Source organism: Necator americanus, chromosome X, assembly GCF_031761385.1.
Source record: "Necator americanus strain Aroian chromosome X, whole genome shotgun sequence".
Taxonomy (NCBI): Eukaryota; Metazoa; Nematoda; class Chromadorea; order Rhabditida; family Ancylostomatidae; genus Necator; species Necator americanus.
Genome location: NC_087376.1, coordinates 22,576,913 through 22,599,101, shown reverse-complemented (window position 1 = coordinate 22,599,101; position 22,189 = coordinate 22,576,913). Strand labels below are relative to the sequence as shown.

Genomic DNA, 22,189 nt, shown 5'->3' with positions numbered 1-22,189 from the left:
CCTCTATCAATAGCGCTGCACTGCCGTAGTTGTAGTTGAAAAATCGGATATCTGGCTGCGCGCGCGCGTGTGTGTGTGTGTGTGTGTGTGTGTGTGTGTGTGTGTGTGTGTGTGTGTGTGTGTGTGTGTGTGTGTGTGTGTGTGTGTGTGTGTGTGTGTGTGTGTGTGTGTGTGTGTGTGTGTGTGTGTGTGTGTGTGTGTGTGTGTGTGTGTGTGTGTGTGTGTGTGTGTGTGTGTGTGTGTGTGTGTGTGTGTGTGTGTGTGTGTGTGTGTGTGTGTGTGTGTGTGTGTGTGTGTGTGTGTGTGTGTGTGTGTGTGTGTGTGTGTGTGTGTGTGTGTGTGTGTGTGTGTGTGTGTGTGTGTGTGTGTGTGTGTGTGTGTGTGTGTGTGTGTGTGTGTGTGTGTGTGTGTGTGTGTGTGTGTGTGTGTGTGTGTGTGTGTGTGTGTGTGTGTGTGTGTGTGTGTGTGTGTGTGTGTGTGTGTGTGTGTGTGTGTGTGTGTGTGTGTGTGTGTGTGTGTGTGTGTGTGTGTGTGTGTGTGTGTGTGTGTGTGTGTGTGTGTGTGTGTGTGTGTGTGTGTGTGTGTGTGTGTGTGTGTGTGTGTGTGTGTGTGTGTGTGTGTGTGTGTGTGTGTGTGTGTGTGTGTGTGTGTGTGTGTGTGTGTGTGTGTGTGTGTGTGTGTGTGTGTGTGTGTGTGTGTGTGTGTGTGTGTGTGTGTGTGTGTGTGTGTGTGTGTGTGTGTGTGTGTGTGTGTGTGTGTGTGTGTGTGTGTGTGTGTGTGTGTGTGTGTGTGTGTGTGTCTCTCTCTCTCTCTCTCTCTCTCTCTCTCTCTCTCTCTCTCTCTCTCACAACCTTAGTGGAAAATAGCGTCTGAGAACAGCAATTTAATTGTTTTACAGTGCAAAACTTCCCCTACAAACGCACGCTTATTTGCATTCGTAGGTTTTTTGGCATCAAGTTATAAATGTTTATTTCATACTACCAAAATCGGGACCAGTCCTGCACTTATTCCCGTTCAAGATCAATGTTTGTCGCTAAATTCACCTCCCTTTTGCGCTAAATGCTTTTCAAATTTATATATTTACCAGTCCGAACGTCTGGCTAAAGCCGGACTTCAGACTTTCTATGGTGTTCGCTTCGCTCCCCTTCACTAATCAAGGAAAATCAACAGTAGTGGCATTTTCTGTGAAATTGGACTTGTGTATCTCCAACAGTCTTTCTTCCTTTTTTATATTATAACTAAAAGCGAAAGATTACATAGTCTTCTTTCTCAACGCGTCAGTTGTACATTTGGAGAACATTCGAACTTCAGCTTCAAACACTCCATACCAATATACTCTAGACAAAGTTTAAAAGTATCACGCGAAATATGGGTTTTCCTACTGTTTTCCCCAAACAGTTATCAATGAAGGATGTTTTGGCATAAAATGACGTGAAAGACATCTTCCTACCGATAAAGATAACGTACCACGTAAGATCACATAAACACCTTGCTACTATTTAAGCAGCCATTTGCATGCGGGTTTCCACTTTCTGAGAACGGCATGCTGCCAATTTGAGGCGAACGAAGAAGGAAATAGACACGCGGAGGAGTCGTAAAGGTGAAAAGCAAAGCGCCCAGTCGCAACGGCTTTGCAACGGCTGCGACCATCTATCTTTTGCGTCTTGCACACGAAGTTATCACGCACCATTTCGACCGGTGGACCCGTCGCACCCGTTTCTATAGGTATCGGGCGCCGGTGGGCCCGTCGCACCCCTCTTTTTTGAATTTCGTGACACACACACACACACACACACACACCAATCAATAAGAAGTAATAGTAGCGATATTTTTTGTAAAATCAGAATTGCTTTTTCCTATCAACGCTCTTCAATTTTTTTTACCCGAAAATTTAAGCATAGATGTAAGATTTTATGGTTTTTCTCTAAGCGCATCAGTTCTATACTTGGAGAACAATCAAACTTGATTTTACATCTACGTTTCTCTCAAGTCTCCACAATTTGGAAACATTATTCAAAGTATGAGTTTCCTCCGTTCTCAACTATTAGCAAAGAATGATGTGCTGAAAGGAAAGGGCGTGGATACCACTATCTTAGTGATAAAAATAACGTTCTACGTCAGATCGTGTAAACTGTTGCCTACTATGTATCGTATTTAAGCAGCCGTTCGCACGTATGTTCCCCCTTTTGAGGAAAGGATGTTGGCAGCATCAGGAGACGTGCTGGGAAATATACATGCGAAGGGACCATAGAAACCCATTCTACCGCGTTGGGGCTCCCGCGCACCAATCCGACGCAGTGGGACCCGTCCCCCCGCTGTCTCACCCAGTTTTATTGCGTTGAGGCTTCAGCGCATCAAACCGACGCCGTGGTATCCGTCTCCCTCTCTTTTTGGAATTTCTTGACTGAGACACATACACATACACAAACGCACACAGGTGACAGAATAAGCTGGTTATTATATAGCATGATTGTTTGCTAGTTTTGAAGTATACATTCACATAAAAGTTTATTTACCCACAGAAGAGAGAAACTAGGAGGTGGAAGGTGTTGACACATCTCCACTGTGTATCACTCTGGCAGCCGTTGTTCAGTATACAGCTCAGATAACAGAACTCATCAACTACTTCGGTCCTTGTACACCTTGCCTCGGCGTTAAAGGTCCAGGAGACCCATATTTACCTACAATTATCAAGGTGCAGACGTAATCCATGGACTGCGGTGGCTTCGATGGAAGAAGATTGACGGCATGTTGAAGTTTGTTGCTGGTTCGAATGTATTATGCTGGACAGAAAGCCTTGTCACCCATTTTTCGAAATCTTCAGAAGTTTCCATTTTTTGGCGGAACCTATGTTGCACGATATTGTAGTTGTGGAACATTCTCGTTCTCCACAAAAGATGTATTTAGCCGGGAGGCTTTCCTTAAATTTAATCATGATGTCAATTACGCAAGATCAACTTCGAGCTATCATCTTCTATGAATGGCGTGGCGGCATTGGAGCAACGGGCACCACTACCATCAGGACTGTCAAGCACTGGTTCGCTCGCTTCGCAAGCGGAAGCACGGACTTTGGAGACAACCCCCGGTCGGGACGCCCCCACACTGTCGAAGACTCCGCCATTCTCGAAACCGTCAAAGAGGTTCCGGAGATCAACATCCGCAGTCTTGCGACGAGACTTGGGTGTAGCCATTCAACAGTTGTCAGTCGCCTCCAAACCCTCGACTACAGAAAAGTGCTGGCTCGATGGACCCCTCCCACCTTGACGGATGGCACCCGGTTTACCCGGGTATCCATCTGTCAATCTCTCCTTCTTCGCCCGCATCGAAAGGAGTTGCTCGAAGTTTCTTATTACTGGACATGAGAGTTGGGTTCTCTACGAGTCTAACGCGCACCATGTGGCTGCCTCAAGGAGAACACTCACCGACGCAAGCCAAATACCACCTTCATCAAAAGAAGTGTCTCTTTTGGTGCTTCTGGGATTCGAAGGGAATGCCCTTTTATGAGGTGCTCCCACAAGGCCACATCGTCACAGGTTCCACATATGCTTCAGAAGCTCGTATCGGCCGTCTTCCAGTCTCCCTAGTTCTAGGAGAAAGGGATCGCTGACCTGTCCGTTATATGGGACACTGTTGTAATTAATAATGGTGATTATATTATTGATTACTTTCTATTGTAAGCTGAGTAAGAAAAAATAAAGCAGAAAAAATGACTAGTGGTGACAAGACTTTCTGTTCAGCTTAATAGCGAGGTCCAGAAAAGTTAACTGTATTCGCTTTGAGAATCCGCTGGTACTCTTCGATCATAATCATTAATCATAATCGATCATAATCATATTCGACAGTAATCACTCGGGCAGTACGGGACAGGCCAGGACAAAAGTCATCTTGCTGGTGGCGCCTTGTTTTTCTGCGAAGCCTGAGAAGCCGGTCCAGGATAATCCGCTCCAAAGCTTCGTACATAACCCGCAGAAGTGAGATTCCTCGATAGATTCTAAGATCCATGATGGACTTCTTGTGGAGGGGAACTATGATAGTGTTTTCGCGAGTCAAGCATCCTTCCGTCGATCCTTATTGAACAGATGATCTTCATGATCTTATTTCAAGAATCCTAGATGGAGAAATAAATCTGAGAATTTCTGTGTTCCATCTTCTCCACTGGGATTTGCATTTTTCCTCTTTTGGATCCAGATCACAACCCCCTTGTCTCGGTCAGTTACTTGCGCAGTTGTCATTCGTTGCATGTGCTCGAGTTCAAGAGTTGATAACGGTTCCATTTCAGCGAGGTGAGAAATGATCCATCCAAATTGGTAGGATCGCTTTACCGACAGCGGCTCCATTAGGATTGTTGAGGACTGGTGAAATCTCTTCTTCTTTCCGACACTTTTCTTTTAATAAAGCTTAGGCTTTCCTCGCGATTTTGTCCTCCCATACCTTTTCGAATTCCTTCGTCCTTGATTCAATTCGTTATCACGGCCTTATCGCAGGTGAAAACGCAACTCCTCTCTGACGCTTCATCTGGCTCAAATCACCAATGCTGCGGTGATAATACAGAATTATTCGTGAGTCTTGTTTCTGAAGGAGCAAAGCGAACTTCTTCTTCAGCATTAGAGCTGGTTACGTTCCTTTTAGATCGATACACCTTATGATGGAGTCGTATTTAGGCTTCTTTGTGAACAGATACTCGTTAGCAGGATTTCTTTCTCCATTCTTCATCTTTCAGACCTGTCATATCGATTTTCAGTTGTGGATGAACTTCTCGATTTATTCTTGTGAAACCGTATCTTGAACCCGAAAAGAAATGAATGGGATCAGATTCGAAGGCACTATTGCAAACTGGTCTGGATTTCCAAACGCTCAACTAAGCGATGTTGCTCCCCAGAACGTAGTCGTGCTCAAGTTTGAGAGTTGCCAACTTCATCCACTGCTCTTCAAACGTTGATCGGGACGTTAGCGGACCGCTACACGTAAGCTGATGCTGTTACTGATTCTTTTTTAACTTGGAAGCGATGATGAACATTGTCTTTTCGTATGAGTCAACCAAACGGTCACCATTGTGCGACGTGTGCTTAGCTCGATAATACCATTTTTGTAGCCGAATTGGCCCCTAAGTCTTATCTTGGCATTCACGTCAATTCCAACAGTGACCACCTGTCGCCGAGGTATCTTAGCCCTTTGCATTCCGTTGTCGCCGTAAGTGTGACATTGAAAATATGCATATTACACGTATTACTTCACATATGAAAAGAGAAGAAAGAAACTGTGTCGTACTTTCAAACAGACAAGAAAAGGATGAAGGGCGCGAGACTAGCGAGTTTTGTGATACTCGTCCTGGGAGGCCTTGAATGCATACGGGTGACTGCTTCCAAAAATATGATACTTTGAGAAATTTCAAATCATGATCAATTTATTTTGTTACTATTTTATAAACTAAAATTAGCTAATAATGGTGTTCACTTATAAAATATGTGACTTAGAATTAGGATAGCATTTGTGACCAAATTTACTGGAGTTGGTGGTGTTCCATTGCCTGATCAGACTCGATCAAAGGATTAGACAGAGGTGCATTGAGTTGGTCATAGAAGGTACCTTTTTTTGTTGTTTTCAGTCATTTTCTTAAGTGCGTGGACGTCTACGATCCAAAATGTACGTCCTCTTCTATCACGCAGTCGTACAAATGCGCTAGACGACAATGAACCAAATTCTTCTGTTTATGTTGTCCTAGTCTTTTCTCACAGCAATGGCGCAGATCCTACGTTCTTATCAAAATGGTTAAAGTTGATTGTGTAGTTTGTGATACTGATGATAGCCCCTTTTCTGATGCTTGTTTTTTGTGGTGCAATACACGGGGTGCGTGTAAAGAGGGTCCCGGCGGAATTCCCAGCATGCCTCGGTCATGCCTCGTCAGGGCAATTAGCGATGATGCGTGTCCTAAAGAGATTCACTTTCGTTGGCACCTAAATAACTGACTCTGCTTACCTACCGCTAATCATACGCTGCGTCACCGGCTAGGATATAATTCACTATTTGTTGAATTGTTCTGGAGAATCAGACACATTCACTGCTATTTTGTAACGTGAGGTGATCTCAATTTAGTAATCGTACCAGAAGCAAGAGAAATCCTCACGTGAAGTTTGAGATAAGGATGTACCTAATAGCTTCAAATTACGTGCATAAAAATTTTCGTTAGAACGGAACATTACAGCTCTCAAAAGTAACTCAAAAATAATATGAATTAACGTTATCCTGTAACTCCCAAGCTTTTTTGTAGCCTAACTTATTTCTGGACAGAGGGACCATCTGTATGTCTGACTTCCGGGAACTTACAGGAAGAAAAAGAGTTCAAGTTTGGTAGGATTTCTAGACTTTCTGAAGGTGATATAAAGACAAACTCACTACCGTTCTTCATTAGAACACCATACAAAATCCCATATACTTCTTTCTAACGCTATTATTCTTTGACTTATTCGGTCATTTCGACAGCTCACACCACTCTTCTTTGCATATTTCCTTGTAACTGCGCAGTTTTCTGCGTCTATGTGGTAGGAAGGACATCTATGGCGGTTGTCTGCGTCTTCATGAACGATTGGAGCGTGACCTCGTCGAGATATGTTCGCGTATCCGCCGGCATATCCACTGGGCACGTTATTTCTCGGAGGCATTCGCGAAGAATCCGCTGGGACCCTCTTTACCGTTCCCCCAATACACGGCATGTCGCAGAGGCCTAAACAAGTTGGTTGTCGGGGTTCATTCGACAATGTTCTGCACTTCACACTGTAGAATAGAATGTAGAATGTAGATTTTTGTTACTAAGGATTCCATACTTCTTTTTAGGCATTTGACCAAATCGTTATAGGTTTTGCTGCTGTGGTAGATAACACCATTTTTTTTGTAACATTTTCGAATTTTGCGTCATATAACAGTGCACGTACGTCCCCAAAGTGTACAGCTGAATACTTGATTGCTTCTAGTAGAAGCAGATCCACCACAAGCACGTAGCAATCAGGCTCGCAGACACGGATCCAACCATTTATGTTGGATGTCAATTGCATGCGCAGCTCCGCCCTCGATGAAATGGATCGACCCTAATTGGAAGAGAAATTTTCTTTTTGGAGGAAGAAAGGAGAGATTACACATACCATTATTTCTTACTTCCTACTGTTGCACGCACTTTCGTTAAAACAGTGGAGATTGGCCATGAGTGAGTGCTCACTTGATTTGAATTTTGTAAGGTTGCGAAGTAGCGAGAGAGTTGCAGCACAGTAATAAGAGGTTGCCGTCGCATCTTCATCGTCGGTGGCGTGCAAGGCCAACCCAGCCGTATGTGCCTCCGGTGTCCATAAGTATGTGGTATCACATTTAAGTATGTGGTATCTGAGAGAATAAGAAAATTGATTTGATACAGCGGCTAGTCCTCAGAAGTAATTTAGAAGTTGCATCCAGCTTCTGATACCCCAAACATTTTATCCTGTCTGTCGTTTAATTCATTACTTGGATATGCTGGGCGCCATCACACTAATGTTTTGCGATGTCAAGAACATTATCCAATCAGCTGCACATGTGGTGTTCGGATACTGGTCACTTTTTTTTGTTAAGTCTCAGATTGTCATACCTAACCTTTTCGAAATTACGAATGATATATCACAAAGGTGAGCGCGGTTGTATGACCTATGGAATGTTTCATTTCTCTTTTAAAAGACGCAAAGCGATTGCTCAGCATTAAAATACTATACTTTAAGTTATTTCATTCTACATTCATTTGAAGTAGCGTAACATAGTTACGGTTTCAAAGAATATCACAAAGACGTGAAACATTTGATACATTTGATATTTCGGTGAAGTGCAACTTCTACGTAATTTTTACTTGTTCCAATGAGAACTTCTTCTCACAGAAGCGAGTACAAAATTAGACAGGTGTAACCAAAATTTCACATTTTGGATGGATTCATTAAAGGCATCATCCCACGAATCTGGTGTGTTACGGGTTTCAGCCGGGTAATGCTCATACGGGGTCGTAAATTGTGGGGAAGCAGGTGATTCCGTCCATTTCTCCTTGTATCGGTGGAAATGGACGACCCCGAAATGTTGTTTCTTATGACGGCTTCTGTTGTAGTGCGCAATGTTTGCACTCTACCCCGCCTCGCCTGCGATTCGTCCGCATGGGTTTTCGACGAATCGCAGGCGGATTCCCCACCGCGGATCCCCTAATCGCGGATCCCTTACCACGTCAGATTCGTGGTATGCTGCCTTTGCTGCCTACGAATCTGGGTGGTACGGGTTTCAGGCGGATAATGCCTATACGAGTCCTGTGGATTGTGGGGAAGAGGGTGATTCGGTTCATCTCTACTGGTATCAGTGTAAACGACCCCAGAACGCTGTTTCGTACGACGTCCTCGTCGAAAACGCCTGCGATTCGTTGAAAACCCATCCGGACGAATCGCAGGCGGGGGCGTGGTGCAACAGAATTGGTGGTAAGAAACAGCGCTCCGGGGTCTTCCGTTTACAATGATACAAGAAGAGATGAACGGAATTACACTCTTGCCCACAATTTACGACCCTGTATGCGCATTACCCGGCTGAAACCTCTACATATACTACGCCAGGTTCGTAGGGTGATGCCTTCAAGGATTACGGAAGTAAACATTTTGTTATTAAGCCAACTTTTCCACATTCAGATTTGTGAGAAGGATTTCGCTCAGTGGTGGGATGCTTTCTCCCACGAGTTTTTCGATGACGATGCGAAGTTGTGGATAAATATAGTTGATGAGCACAGTCCTCATTCGGAGAAATACGGTATATGTCCGTTCAAATTAAAGTTTCCTTGGATTTGATCGTATTGTCTGTTGGCTGTAAAGTGATTGAACTTTGCGATTAATCGTATTCCATTCACATCTTATTTTTTAGTTTTGGGTCGACAATTGATACCTCGCTTTTTCCGTTCCTTCTTTGAAAGTAAGATCCGGGAAATGTATTTTGTTATACGTGGGCAATCTCGCGAGTCTCAAGCACCATCTGGGATGATTCACTATGAGAACCAAGACATGCTCCAGGTTACTAAGCATGAAATCCCCAATGCCGAGGTGTGCTGTTCTTATTTTCGACGATTTCTTTGATTTTGCTTGAGGACATCATTATGCATATCTTCAGCGTAAACTGTGGTATGTTGTTTTGTGGAACTGTTTTATGACTTCCACCCTGTAAAATTTAGCTATCAGTCGAATCTCCACTTAAGTTAGTGTACAAACCTGGCTTCATGCCTCACTGGTTTCATCTCTTCACTTTCAAGGCTATTTGCAGTCATTCTCTAATGAAAAGACATAACCGTACGATTTTGGCTTTCAGCATTGCGTTGTTGAACGGATTTTTGGCTGAGCGAACGCAACTTTTGTTTATGATTGTGTTTAGATGGACCCTATGAAAGTCCACAGTTGTAAGTAGACTAGATTAAATAGGATGTAATTGAGTCCCACGTAGTCTATAAATCTGTAGAATATACCTGCGTATACCATCGAATAGAACTTTAATCATGATGTGCCATTGAATTAACACCACAACCGTATGATGAAATCATACCTAATTTTACCTAACTTCAAATTTTTGTGACCATCTAGAAAGTTTCATTTGCCTGCACTCCGATCTTTTCTGGCATATGAAGAGGTACAATTGCTAAATTGTTTAGTTTCTCCTCTATTTGGTTTTCTTTCCGTTAACGTTTTTCTTATGATTCAGGTACAAACTAAGTTCAAGCTTTTCATCGAGTTCACACCCTATGACGATATTCTGAACCATCGGATACGAACCTGGAGTATGGAATTAGAAAGCTGTCAAGAATTTGTCATGAATGAAATTACAAAGGTTCCTATTTTATGGCTACATCACAAGCAAATCTTTCCGGAGACATTACACGTCTTTGAGTTTTTTAATATACATATTATATTACGCTGGACAGAAAGTCTTGTCACTATTTGTCAATTTTTCTGCTTTATTTCTTCTTACTCAGCTTACAATAGAAATTAATCAATAATATTAGGGTGTTCGGAAAGTATCTGCCGAAAATTTCGCAGTAGCGCAGATTGAGATGTTCTGGAAGTTCTCGTTTTAAATAAATAATATAGGGACACTACCGCTTGTATACACATAACATATCCGGCTCCCTCTTCCTTGCCTATTTCATCCTATAATGGCCGAACATTCCACCCATATTCGACAGTATTCCTTTACGAGTTCGAATCTGGCCACCCCGCTGCTGAAGCCCATCGAAACTTAAGTCAAGTATTCGGCACTGAAGCCCCTTCTGAGCGGTCTGTGCGCGCTTGGTCCCAGCGCTTCAAAGCCGAAAACAAGAAACTCGAAGATGAGCCTCGCTCTGGTCGACCGAGTGCAATATCGTTCGACGAACTGAAGAATCTGGCGGAGCAGCATCCATATGAAGGTGTGCGGTATTTTGCTGCCAGTGTTGGCTGTTCGCTGTCCACTGTGAGCAATGGACTACGATCTCTTGGAATGGCGAAAAAGCTCGGTCAGTGGCTCCCACATACATTGAGCGACGGCAACCGCCAAAGACGCCTGGACATCTGCACTCAGCTGCTCTCCAGAAGCCGCAGATTTGACTGGCTGGACACCATTGTCACAAGAGATGAAAATGGGTCCTCTGCGTCAACTACACCCACAAACGTGCATGGTGCGCTGGCGATGAAATACCGGATCCTTTCGTGGAAGGTGAAATCCATGAGAAGATCATGCTGAGCGTCTGGTGGGGAGTTCATGGAATCTACCGTTTCGAAATGCTGCCGGGCAACACGACAGTTACTGCCGAGGTCTACAAAGACTAGCCGAAAAGATCTGCAAGGAGCACCCGAAGGTCGACAACGTTCGCCTTCTGCACGATAACGCGCGCCCTCACATCGCGAAGAAGACTTCCCAGAAAATTCTGGAGCTTGGATGGGAAGTTCTACCGCACCCACCGTATAGGCCGGTCCTGGCCCCGAGCGACTACCACCTCTTCCGATCGCTTCAGCATCACCTGGAAGAGAAGCGCTACGATGATAGTGACAACCTCGAAAATGACCTTCGAGCTTTCTTCGTCTCCAAGTCGCCCGAGTTCTACGCCAAAGGAATCCGTGATCTTGTGAGACGTCGGCAGAAGGTTGTCGATGTTGATGGAGATTATTTCGTCGAATAATAAAATGTTGTTAAAAAGTTGTGTTGTTTTGAAATTTTGCCGTATTTCGGCAGATACTTTCCGAACACCCTAATATAATCACCATTATTAATTACAGCAGTGTCCCACATAATGGGCAGGTCAGCAATCCCTTTCTCCTAGAACTGGTGAGTTGGGAGTCGAAGAAATCGTTAACCGCCCGTTCGACTTCTTCAAACTTGCTGAAGATTTCCTTAGCTAGGAAAGCCTTGAGAGACCGGAATAAGTGGTAGTCTGAGAGTGCAAGGTCGAGAGAATAGGGAAGATGGGGCACCGTGTCCCAGCCTAAGCGTTTTTCTCGAACGGCTGATGCGAGTTTCTGGAGCCGACTAGCATATATGGAACCTGTGACGATGTGGCCTTGTGGGAGCACCTCATAAGCGAGCATTCCCTGCGAATCCCAGAAACAACAAAGAAGACACTTCTTTTGGTGGAGGTCCTCCACCAAAAGACTGACTTGCGTCGGTGGGTCTTCTCCTCGAGGCAGCCACACGACATGGTGCGCGTTAGACTCGTAGAGGACCCAACTCTCATCTCCGGTAGTAAGATCTTTAAGAAACTCCTTTGGATGCGGGCGAAGAAGGAGAGCTTGAGAGATGGATACCCGGGTAAACCGTCCGTCAAGGTGGGAAGGGTCCATCGAGCCAGCACTTTTTTGTAGCCGAGCCCTGGAGGCGACTGACGACTGTTGAATGGCTACACCCGAGTCTCGTCGCAAGACTGCTGGTGTTGATCTGCGGATCCTCCTTGCCAGCTTCGAGAATGGCGGAGTCATCGACAGCGTGGGGGCGTTCCTATTGGGACTTGTCTTCAAAGTCGGTGTCTCTGCTTGCGAAGCGAGCGAACCAGCGCTTGACAGTCCTGATGTTAGTGGCGCCCTTGCCCAATCTGCTGTAGATGTTGCGGGATGCTGCCGTTGCTCCAATGCCGCCACGCCATTCATAGAAGATGATAGCTCGAAGTTGCTCTTGCGTAGTTGACATCGTGATCAAATTTAAAGAAGGCCCCCGGCTTTACATACCTTTTTTGGAGAAGCTTTGAGAATGTGCTACAACTACAACATGGTGCAACGTGGGTTCCGCCCAAAAATGGAAAGTTCTGGAAATTTAGAAAAATAGATGACTGTCTGTCCAACCTAATATTATTGTTATAACGTAGCGGATGAATGAAGTGACGTGTGGAGGCCATTCTCCTCGTGAACGAAGCGTTGGGAAGATAGGTTGGACTTGAGATGGGGTGGGTGTAACGCAGTCAATAAAAGATTTGGCTGTGACTGAACTATAACTACTATAGTTCGAAAACGTCGTAGTGGCAACCAAGTAATCATCTTTCCGGGATCGGTAAATTGGAACCAGTCTTGTCTGTGAGGATGAAAATGCTGACGTTACACACATAGGCTCTCCCCGCAAGTCATTGTAAATCCGCATATGCGTTCGAATAACTTCGAACGATTCTAATTTGAAGTAGAACGCGTCGTCATAATCGTCATGAAGATTGATCAACGCCGTGAACTTTATCTTTTATCCGTTTACCTTAAATTTAGGATAGTTGAAACCTGGAAATAAAGGAGAGTGTTCAACACCATGGATGACTGTGCAACTTTCTATTTACATTTGATTAAAGAGTTCTTTGGAGATTAAAGAGACATTGCGCATATAGTTATGTCGGGTTCTATGATCTCTCGAATTTTGACGTGCTACTCAATGGCGCCTTATTTCTAATATGTGATAGATGTCAAACTACCGGAGCAAAACAACGACAGCTACACAATAGTGCAAAATTCTATCCGTGCAACATTAATCATGTCGATACATCTTTTCGTATAAATTCAACATTCGGAGAGGTCTTCCGTAGTTGTTCTTTGCTCAGTAGTAAACGAGCGCCGCTTGCATCTATGAAACTCCACCTACAAAATCAGATCAGAAGCATGAAAATGATCTGTCTAACCTGCGAGGCTACTTTTGACTCTCATACGAATAGTGAAACGAAAGTATGTGAAGTGGGTCTCGTCATTCATGCAGGAGTAAAGAGTTGCTTCGTCGATTAGTTTCACTATTAATCCTCTTCACGCGCTTCCGTTTCGTCATTCGTTCGGCTGAGTTCCAATGCTCCGGGTCCATATCATTCCTGGGTTTTTAGAGGACGTTTAGGATTTTCGCTGTAATTTGTGCGATGTTCCAGTATTCATTTGCTAAAGGACAAAATACTGACAACGAAATTTACCCAGAACGCTGCTTTCAGTGAGCGTTAAAATTTCCAGGATGATATAGTGAAAAGACGTGGGAACATCAGTATGAGATGTGTGCCAATCACTTTTTTCCAACTAAACATTTGTATTATCTTTCTGGGAAAAGATTATATCTAAAAATGAGTGAGGAGACATAAATTCTATAACTATGAAAGCGCGTTTTTTTTTCTAAATCATCGAAAATATCTCTAGAATAAGTTGATCCTAGCTAGGGGAAGCCCTTTGTTTTTTCTTAGTGTAGAAAAGCGTGTAGTGTAGTTGATAAGAGATTCGACTGCAACTGTACCGATGATTCGAAACCGTCCAAGGACATTTGTCTCTTTGGGTTGATCAGTTGCTGTCAGGATTGTCTGAGAGGATAAAAGAACACCAACGATAAGTTGACTACCCCACAAGTTCATACGTAGTATAGCCAGAAGCGCACACAAAAACCTCGATAAATTGTAAATTGAAGACGAGCGCATCCCAAACGGATTGACTCGCTATTTTCATGTTAACATAAAATGTTTTTTTGAATTTGATGTTTTTTACCCTTTATTTTGCTTGTTGTTGAACTAGTTCTCTTCAAGAAACGTCAAATAAAAAGGTTCACAGGATTCCTCTAAAGATTACTCTAAAGTTTGTGACTTTCTCCCATTTCATACTTAATAAACAACAGCATATATCCATTCTAGGAGTACGAAATTCATCATCCTGATGCTATGGAAAAATGCATACCATTGACTCGTGTTGGCATGCCGTTACAAACGATGGCCTGTCTATCTATGAGTCGTATATTGGAGCCAATGCAAATGCTTATGAGTCAAAGCAAGACGTCTGGGGTATGTATATTTTCATTTTCTCAGAATCTTCTCCTATTCCTGATGCGAACTCTGTGGAATTAAGCTCACAGTTTCTCACCTTTTTTCATGCACCCAGTTCTGTCTCCGTGTGTTATGTTCCAGTAAACGCAAAGAAAAAATTAGTGCTGCAGCGTAATGTTCTCTGCAAGCATCTCCATATTGCAACGAATTGAACACGCCCTTGGAAATAGCACCTTATTTCGCATCGTAACCTTTCGTCGCAGAAATCGAACGGGTTTTATTGGGATATCTGTATCTGTATAATGCTTATACTTCTTATTTATATTTTTGTTTCTTTCGTGATTTACGTTATGAGGAGTTTCATAAACTAAAACAAGTCATTACAAACAACAGATCTTTTAAATACTTTTCAAACTATGTGTTTCTCTTTTATTATCATTTATCATTACGGCAACATTTGTATCTTTCTTTCGGTGAGTTCGCAGAATCAATTCCTAAATAGAATACTGTTCTATCCAAAGTGAAAAAAATCATGTCTTCTCCCATATCAAACCATTATTTGCAGCTTTCACCAAGAGATGCAATGACACGCACTCTATTCGCTCATCACACGAAGATGCAACAACAACAACAACAACAACAACAACAACAACAACAACAACAACAAATGGCGATTCAACACATGAGTATGTGTCTTGGTTTTCTCCTACATTTTTTTCACATAAGAGCTACACATGGTCGAATATGGTGATGGGACGCGACGAGATCCCCTAAAGGCATCATTCCACGAATCTGAGGTGGTACGGATTTCAGGTGGAGTATTCGTATACGGGATAAGTGGATTATGGAGAGGGGGTGATTCCGTCCATTTCTTCCTAATTGCCGTAAAAAACGGCCCGGAAGACGCGGTGTGTGCACAAGGCTGGCGCGCTCCAATCGAACTTCTTATAGAAAATAGCGCGCGAGAACAGCCGAAGCCGTATGTTCCGGGATGTTCTTTTACAGCAATTAGGAAGAAATGGACGGGATAACCCCTCTCTCCATCATCTAGTATCCTGCATACGAATACCCCATCTGAAATCCGTATCACCTCAGATTCGTGGGGTGATGCCTTTAACAACGACCCGTCCCACCACACTCCAACCCCTGCGAAATTACGAAACTATTAGGATGGCAGGCGCATAGGTCAAACAAAGATGGTAATTAGACCTTTCGACTTCGATTCTCCATTGGACCTGATTTTTGCAAAAGAAGAGAACTATAGAGCTACATTTAAAAGATGAATAACTTAACACATGTTGGCGTGTTTTAAAAGTAGAGAAGTTCGGATTCTGGAAGAGAAATTAAAACTACAAAACATTTAGAAGTGGACTGCTTTACTATAAGTGCCACCCGTGTTATTAGACACTGTTCAAGATTGTGTACTTATCTAACCTCAAGCAGATATCAAAGTTTTAGCATGTTTTTCCGTTGTAGAAACCGTATTTCGAAAGACCACCCCATATTAGAGAGGTGCATCAAAGTACATTCCTGCACGCAAAAATCCTCTTTACAAGTGGTCTGGTTCTCTTAAAATCCAGATGGGAAAAATCAAAAAAGTGCAATTTTCCATGCAATCATCCTACAAAACACGTCACAAAAGTATTTTTTAGAGTGCTCTTCTGTGAAGTAGTTAACGAGCTTCTAGACTTAATAATGCTAGTACAATCTGAGAATTTTTGATTATGTAATGTTATTAAATTCACGTGCGAACTGTTGGAAATCACGTATTAGTGAGTCATTAACATTTTTTTATGCACCTTTAGGTCTTTTCTTCCTTTTTCAAAAACTCTCAAGGTCATACTGTCACCTTTGTGGAACATGTGTTCTGTTTTCAATTTTTCCATCTTATTGTCCTACTATCGGTTTTCCTTCTTTTTGTTCTTCCCTCCCATCTTCTCCTTTTCTCCTAACTTTCCTCCCTTCCTCCTCCTCTATTGTTTCCTTTCCCTCTTCCCCCCCCCCCCCCCCCCCCCCACTTTTTTCTCGTTACTCTGCTCTGACTCCGTATGACACACCACCGTCTCCTGTTGGGAAACGTCCCTTGTATGCTAAACCCTGCACCTGCGTAAGCGCATAAATGGAGGAAATAAAATCTTCTGCCTTCAGATTTATATCGAGGTATCGCTTTGGTGCGCTTTTTACGTTCCATTCATATGTCACACCGGATGAAGAACCAAACTATATACTTGCTTCATGGGATACTGAATTATACTGTGTGAAAATTCTTTTAATAGGATTGAGCAAGAATTATCTACACTTTTCCTTCACGCCTCAGAATCACCCACTGCAAAAAACAAAAAGAATTAAAGTATAAAATAAAGACTGCAGCTGTTGTATGAAGCTATGAGCCGTTGAATAATATGAACGGTTATGAACGGATACCTTAGGCACTAAGGCTGTCCGGGGACTGTGAACTCTGTGGGCAGCCTTAGTGTGCTGAAGTTTACACAGACACTCCACATATCGGTCATATTGGTCTTATTGGTTTTGACTTGCTTACTCTTGATCCAGTAGAAACTTCGCAATTTGGGTTTTTGTATAGGCTAGGGTGGGTGGTGTATACGAGTCTGATTGCCACGTGCTCGTGGTGGTCCTACTTTATACGCTCTGGGCAGTTATACGGAAGAATTTTCCCAGATATCGTAAAAAGATGCCGTGTATCCAGCACACTGCCGAAACCCAACCCAAGTAAGTCAAATACTTAGAGGGAGCGTTGAAGAGTGGAATCTTTGGTAATAACTGTTACCATTTCGTTATGCTGAATTGCCGGACATTGTCGACCTGAGGTATTCTGGTCACTTGATGTTGGAAGGCAGTTCACTCGAAACGCCAAATCTCGCAGAATATGGAGCAGTGACGAATGGATGGATTCTGTGCGAGCTCCTGCTAGATCGAGAGGTTATGCTAAGCTGTGTTCAAGGACGAGACGCCTCGGCGAAGATTTGAGCAACCGCGTCAGGGAGTAATACCAGCCCGCTGATTAAGTAAGTGAGTAACTATAGACCAATCACGAATATGATGATTGCGTCGTACGAAAATGTCGGTTTTATCGACGTTTTCTTTTAAAGTAGTTATTATTAGCATTTCATTTATTAACGGCTTTCCAGGGCTCGATGAAGCCTCCCCTCACCATCCGTTTAATTTCCTGCACGTGTTGACCAAGAAAACGACAATTTTGTTCGAAGGGATTGATCATAACGCTTACATCGTAAAATTGAGAAAATTGGCACTTTTTTATATGAAATGATGATCTCGAGCATAATTAGATTGACTAATATGCGCAAAAATGTTTAGGTATTTGATGGGAAATGTTTTCGGATGGTGACATTACAGAAATTCTATTTGCAAAAGAAGTACTTTTACAGATCAAACTTCAATGTTGCCCCCGACTACAGTAGAGGAACAAAAACCTAAACCTCCTCGAAAACGTCAACGTAAAACCACTACGAATAGTAAAAGCAAAAAGGCAAACGCAAGTCCAGCACCGGTAAATTCTGGCTTCTCTTCAAATCCCATGCCTGGCAACGTAAGGTTTCCGTTCACCCTTGTATCTATCGGCCTTTCACTGTACATTATTCTTTGTCCTTACGTAAGGTTTTAGTTTTCGTCGATGGGTTTCCAGGACGTCATGGTGGTAGGGGAACCATCTATGATGGGAGGAGATTATGGAGAAGAGGATGAGCGGACAATCTCGCGTGTTGAAAATGCTCAGTACGATCCGAATGCATTGCAGGTAGTTGGTCTTTTCATTATTTTTCTTTGTTAACCGCTTGTTTCTTTCTCCATGTGCTTTATGTTGCAGGTGTTCCGATTTTATTTGATTTCATTTTTTAAACCTTTTTTTTATTGACTTTTATGTCCTCAGCCTTTTCGCTTTTTTAAATGACCGCCGTGCAGTTCTTGAAGATTTCCTTTCGAAAATTGCCGAATTGTTTTTCGGTGTGAATATCGCATCTATACAGCTCCAAATGCAATCCATGGGGTCAAGTGGACACATCGGCGGAGCAGGAATGAGTGGTTTGCAAACTGGACCACCAATGGGTCCTCAGATGAGTGGACCAGGCCCTCAGATGGCTCAAACAGGCCCCATCGGACATGGATCATCTGTACAGATAGGTCCTGGAATGTCATCGGCTACTACTCAGCAGCTAACACAATTGGGCCAACCACAAAATGGCCACCCACCTCCACAGGGTTTGTTTTAAAACTTTATACGTTTGCAACCATTTTGTTTTTCATGCGACTTAGAAGGAGCATAGTGGAAATCCGCACATCTGTGCTTGCGGTGAATTTTGAGGGTCGTAGATGGCAGAACTCCGTTTTTCAGTGTCGTATGAGAAGACTATAACAGGGTGTGTGACATGCTGAACAGGCGTGCCTTACTTTCCTCCGGGATTGCTGTCGTTTTACATGTAAATATATGCGCTCATTTATAGAGATAATCGAACCGATGAGCATCCAATGGATGAATGTGGTCGGCAATGAAGATTAGTATGGATTAGAAGTGCACATATAGTAGGATCAAGGCGAAATAAAGCACGGTGTAGTTGCGTAAGCGGCTGCACTCCAAGCGGCGCGGTGGAGCGTAGGGGTTAGGATCATAGTGGAACCCCTACTACCAGTACCCATCACTGTAGTTCCACCTCCATTCCAACCGCTGTCTCCACCGTACCGCTTCGAGCGCAGTAGCTTACGCAACTGCACCGTGCTTCATGACGTTTTGGCCCGACTATAATTGTAATACTGATATAAATGTGGTTCAATTTCCATTTAGAATACAGGAAACAATATTATTTTGTTGCAACAAACTACATAAGGGATAGTTTAAAGCCAGCAAACCACGCATCTGACGTGGTAAGGGAATCCACAGCAGAAGCTAGAGATGGGTTATAGATTGCAGGATCCGCAGTAGTTCAGCTCACTTCTCTCTAGTCGTCGTAAAAAAAGGTGTAGAAGACGCTGGTTTTTTTAACGGCTATTTCAGTTGCGGCCACCCTTGTGCACGCTCCGGATCCACGTGCGGGCGGTCGAAGATTAATGATTCTTCCTCAAAAGTCTACCAAGCAAAAGGAATGAATAGGTTTCTGGTGGACCAGAACGTATACATAGAGGAGCGTTATAACGTAACTCGTAGGAACCGCTTCGTTTTTTTACGATTAGGGAGAGATGAGCGAAACCGCCCCGAATCAACCTACAACCTCATCTCTAGTTTTTCCCGTTGATTCCCTCACCACATCAGATTCGTGGTATGCTGTTTATAATTTACCTTGTGGCATTCATTTGACTACTATGGAAACTTCAAGCTAACCTGCTTACCCCTTCAAAAAAATCGTAGTTATTTCCGTTTGCAATGGTATTTCAGTGCGAAAAGAGCGCATTAACGATACAACAAATATGCAATACGCAGTCAGCGTTGTATATAATTTTGTACTGCTGTATATGCTCATAAGGCAAATAGTGTACACTCAACATAATTTTTCCTCATTGTAATTGTTTGGACCACTTTTATGTCGTTATTCTATTTCAGAAAATTGCTGAGCATAATTTTCCATATATGATTAAAGATTAGAGATTACAGTCATCCTGCAGCTACAACTGGATGCAGGTTGATCGGCTACTCGCTGATCCTTTGCAAAAAATCTGGTAGTCTGCAATTCTTAAGTGCGGTGTCTTTCATTGAACAGTTGACCTTTTGGTTTCACTGCCGTAGTAGGCGGTAAGCGTTGAAATGTAGGGTACATGCAGAGGGAGGTAAAGCAGTCACTTTTCATACAACGGTTACAAAAGTATAGTAGACTGTTTTCATGGGGACAGGAGTTAATTTTCTTTACTGACAGTCTATGTGCTCTGTATCTCCATGAGCTCAGTATATTGGCCAAATACTGTTACAGCCTCACGATTTGATTTTCGAAGGTGAGAGTTCCCCCAGATGCGACGCTCCGAACACACCTTGAGCAGAACTCCGAGAATATTTTACATGCAAAGAGCCAAAAAAATAGAGTAAAAGTAGAGGCTTTTAGGATATGGATATGGTCAGCCGCAAACGAATGCCTGGGCAAATCCATCTTCGAATGCAACCATGATCACAGGATAGACATTTGTTTGGTAGGTGCATTCTTTTCACTGCATTGCAACTATCGGTATCTGCTTTACTAAATATCTATACTTTCCGAGTTTCATTTATCGTAACTATGTGCGAACTCCTCCACAACGGTTTACCGCCTCATAGTGGCGTGGAGGTGACACTGGACGTCGAACTGCGATGCACAGCGGAGGTTCATCCTCCGGCAGGGTCTCCCAAGCTGAGAAGGAGTTCGACACATCCGACATTCCGACTTCTCGGAATCGGAAGCCTAGCTAAGAGTAAACCACTGCTAAGATTCACCACCGTCTTGGCAAAATGTCGCAAGGTGTGACCTGTGGTGAAAGTTAAGATCGCCGTGGCATGGCTGCTTAGTTTGGGGAAAAGTCTTCTTGCCACTCCAGCATATTCACTGTCTCAGTACCCTGCACACTGGGCCCTGTCGTCTCAGACGTCGGACGGTATGGCGACCGGTGAGAGGCGATCAAATCTCAGGTTGCTCAGGACGTCACTGATTCTGGACCAAGGCGACACACGCACGACTCGCCATGGAGACTGTCTCAGACTGTGTACTTACAACGCGAGAACAGTTTCCACAGACGCTGACCTGCATGCCATTCTCGGAGCTGCAGAGCGTATCAAATTTCACGTGATTGCTCTGCAGGAGACCAAGTGCAGAAGGAGCGACATACGACAGTTGAATGACGGTACACTCGTCATTCGTGGAAAGGTTCCGTCGCGAAATGTAGGCGGTGTTGGTTTTGTTGTGCACCCATCTGTCGTCCATCTCGTCGATTCTCACGAGATCCTGTCACCTCGTCTGGCCATTCTTCGCCTGCGCCCTCTGCGCCAAAAATCCATCAGTATCATCAACTGCTACTCACCAACATCAGCAGCTGATGAATCCGAATTGGGCGCATTTTACGAGGAGCTGGAAGAAGTAGTCCGCAACGAGAAGTCCTTCTACAAATTCGTTGTCGGAGGCTTCGACGCAAAACTAGGAAAGGCCACAGAAGAGGATTACAGGATTGGAAGATTTGGACTAGGGGACCGGAATGAAAATGGCAGTCGTCTCGCCGGGCTGTTGTCCGCCGCTCGCCTCTTTCATGGGAACTCTCTTTTCATGAAAAAAGATCATCGTCGGTGGACATGGGAATCGCCCAATGGCGCGACTCGTGCGGAGATCGACCACATACTCACCAACCGGAGGTGGTGTCTACTTGACGTCTCAGTAGTACTATCCTTTTGTAGTGGTTCTGATCACCGTCTCCTTCGTGCGAAAATACGTCTTAGCCACACGATGGAAAAGAACATCTGCTATCGGCAACGAAGGAGAAAAGAAGTCGTCTACGACGATTGCGTACTCGAGGACTCCTTGTCCCAAGGTGACTGGCACATCGAGGAGGACCCAAAAGTGGACTACGAGATGCTGCTCAGAGGATTACGAGCCTGCGCTGAACGTGCCTCGAAGCCGCGCACGACAAACTTAGATCGAATTTCGAAGATCACCAAGAAATTGTTGGAAAGAAGAAGGGCTTTGAGGCTTGATCCAAATGCATCGCACACTGAGCCGTTAGCAGCAAACACTAGCTGCAGAAAAGCGTTGCAGGAGGATCTTTTGAGGTACAGGCAGAAGAAGATTCTAGAAACAGCACAAAGAAGAACGAGTCTAAAGAAGTGCCGCAGGGATCTCAGCGAATATAATATTCCGTTAGCAACCTTGCTGAGCGAAGACGGAACTCGCACGTCTTCTCGTCGTGAGATGGAAATCATTACGTAGAGGTTCTACTCGAACCTTTTCCGTTCATCAACTCCTG

At 43.7% G+C, this 22,189-nt stretch overlaps 3 protein-coding genes across 6 annotated transcripts; 2 read left to right on the top strand and 1 right to left on the bottom strand.

The window, feature by feature from the left end:
* Positions 1 to 2,939: 2,939 nt before the first annotated feature.
* On the bottom strand, positions 2,940 to 3,191 carry RB195_024862 (uncharacterized protein; the record flags this gene model as incomplete). The annotated part of the gene is made up of 1 exon (XM_064212783.1): positions 2,940 to 3,191. The coding sequence occupies one exon, from the start codon at positions 3,189 to 3,191 to the stop codon at positions 2,940 to 2,942; it is 252 nt and encodes an 83-aa protein (XP_064068664.1).
* Positions 2,977 to 3,264, top strand: RB195_024861 (uncharacterized protein; the record flags this gene model as incomplete). Its single annotated transcript, XM_064212782.1, has 1 exon — positions 2,977 to 3,264. The coding sequence occupies one exon, from the start codon at positions 2,977 to 2,979 to the stop codon at positions 3,262 to 3,264; it is 288 nt and encodes a 95-aa protein (XP_064068663.1).
* A 3,342-nt stretch (positions 3,265 to 6,606) lies between these two features.
* RB195_024860 (uncharacterized protein) lies at positions 6,607 to 22,152 on the top strand (the record flags this gene model as incomplete). Of its 4 annotated transcripts, XM_064212778.1 has the most annotated exons (12): positions 6,607 to 6,729; positions 8,673 to 8,790; positions 8,902 to 9,077; positions 9,727 to 9,852; positions 14,120 to 14,266; positions 14,814 to 14,934; positions 17,656 to 17,816; positions 17,913 to 18,023; positions 18,253 to 18,484; positions 20,128 to 20,203; positions 20,311 to 20,395; positions 20,725 to 22,152. In XM_064212778.1, 12 exons carry the CDS (start codon positions 6,607 to 6,609, stop codon positions 22,150 to 22,152), a joined length of 2,904 nt encoding a protein of 967 aa, XP_064068659.1. The 4 variants fall into 4 exon arrangements, with proteins under 4 accessions (XP_064068659.1, XP_064068661.1, XP_064068662.1 ...); XM_064212781.1 differs by lacking the exons at positions 20,128 to 20,203; positions 20,725 to 22,152 and having other exon boundaries at positions 20,311 to 20,384; XM_064212780.1 differs by lacking the exons at positions 20,128 to 20,203; positions 20,725 to 22,152 and having other exon boundaries at positions 17,892 to 18,023; positions 20,311 to 20,384.
* Positions 22,153 to 22,189: the final 37 nt, after the last annotated feature.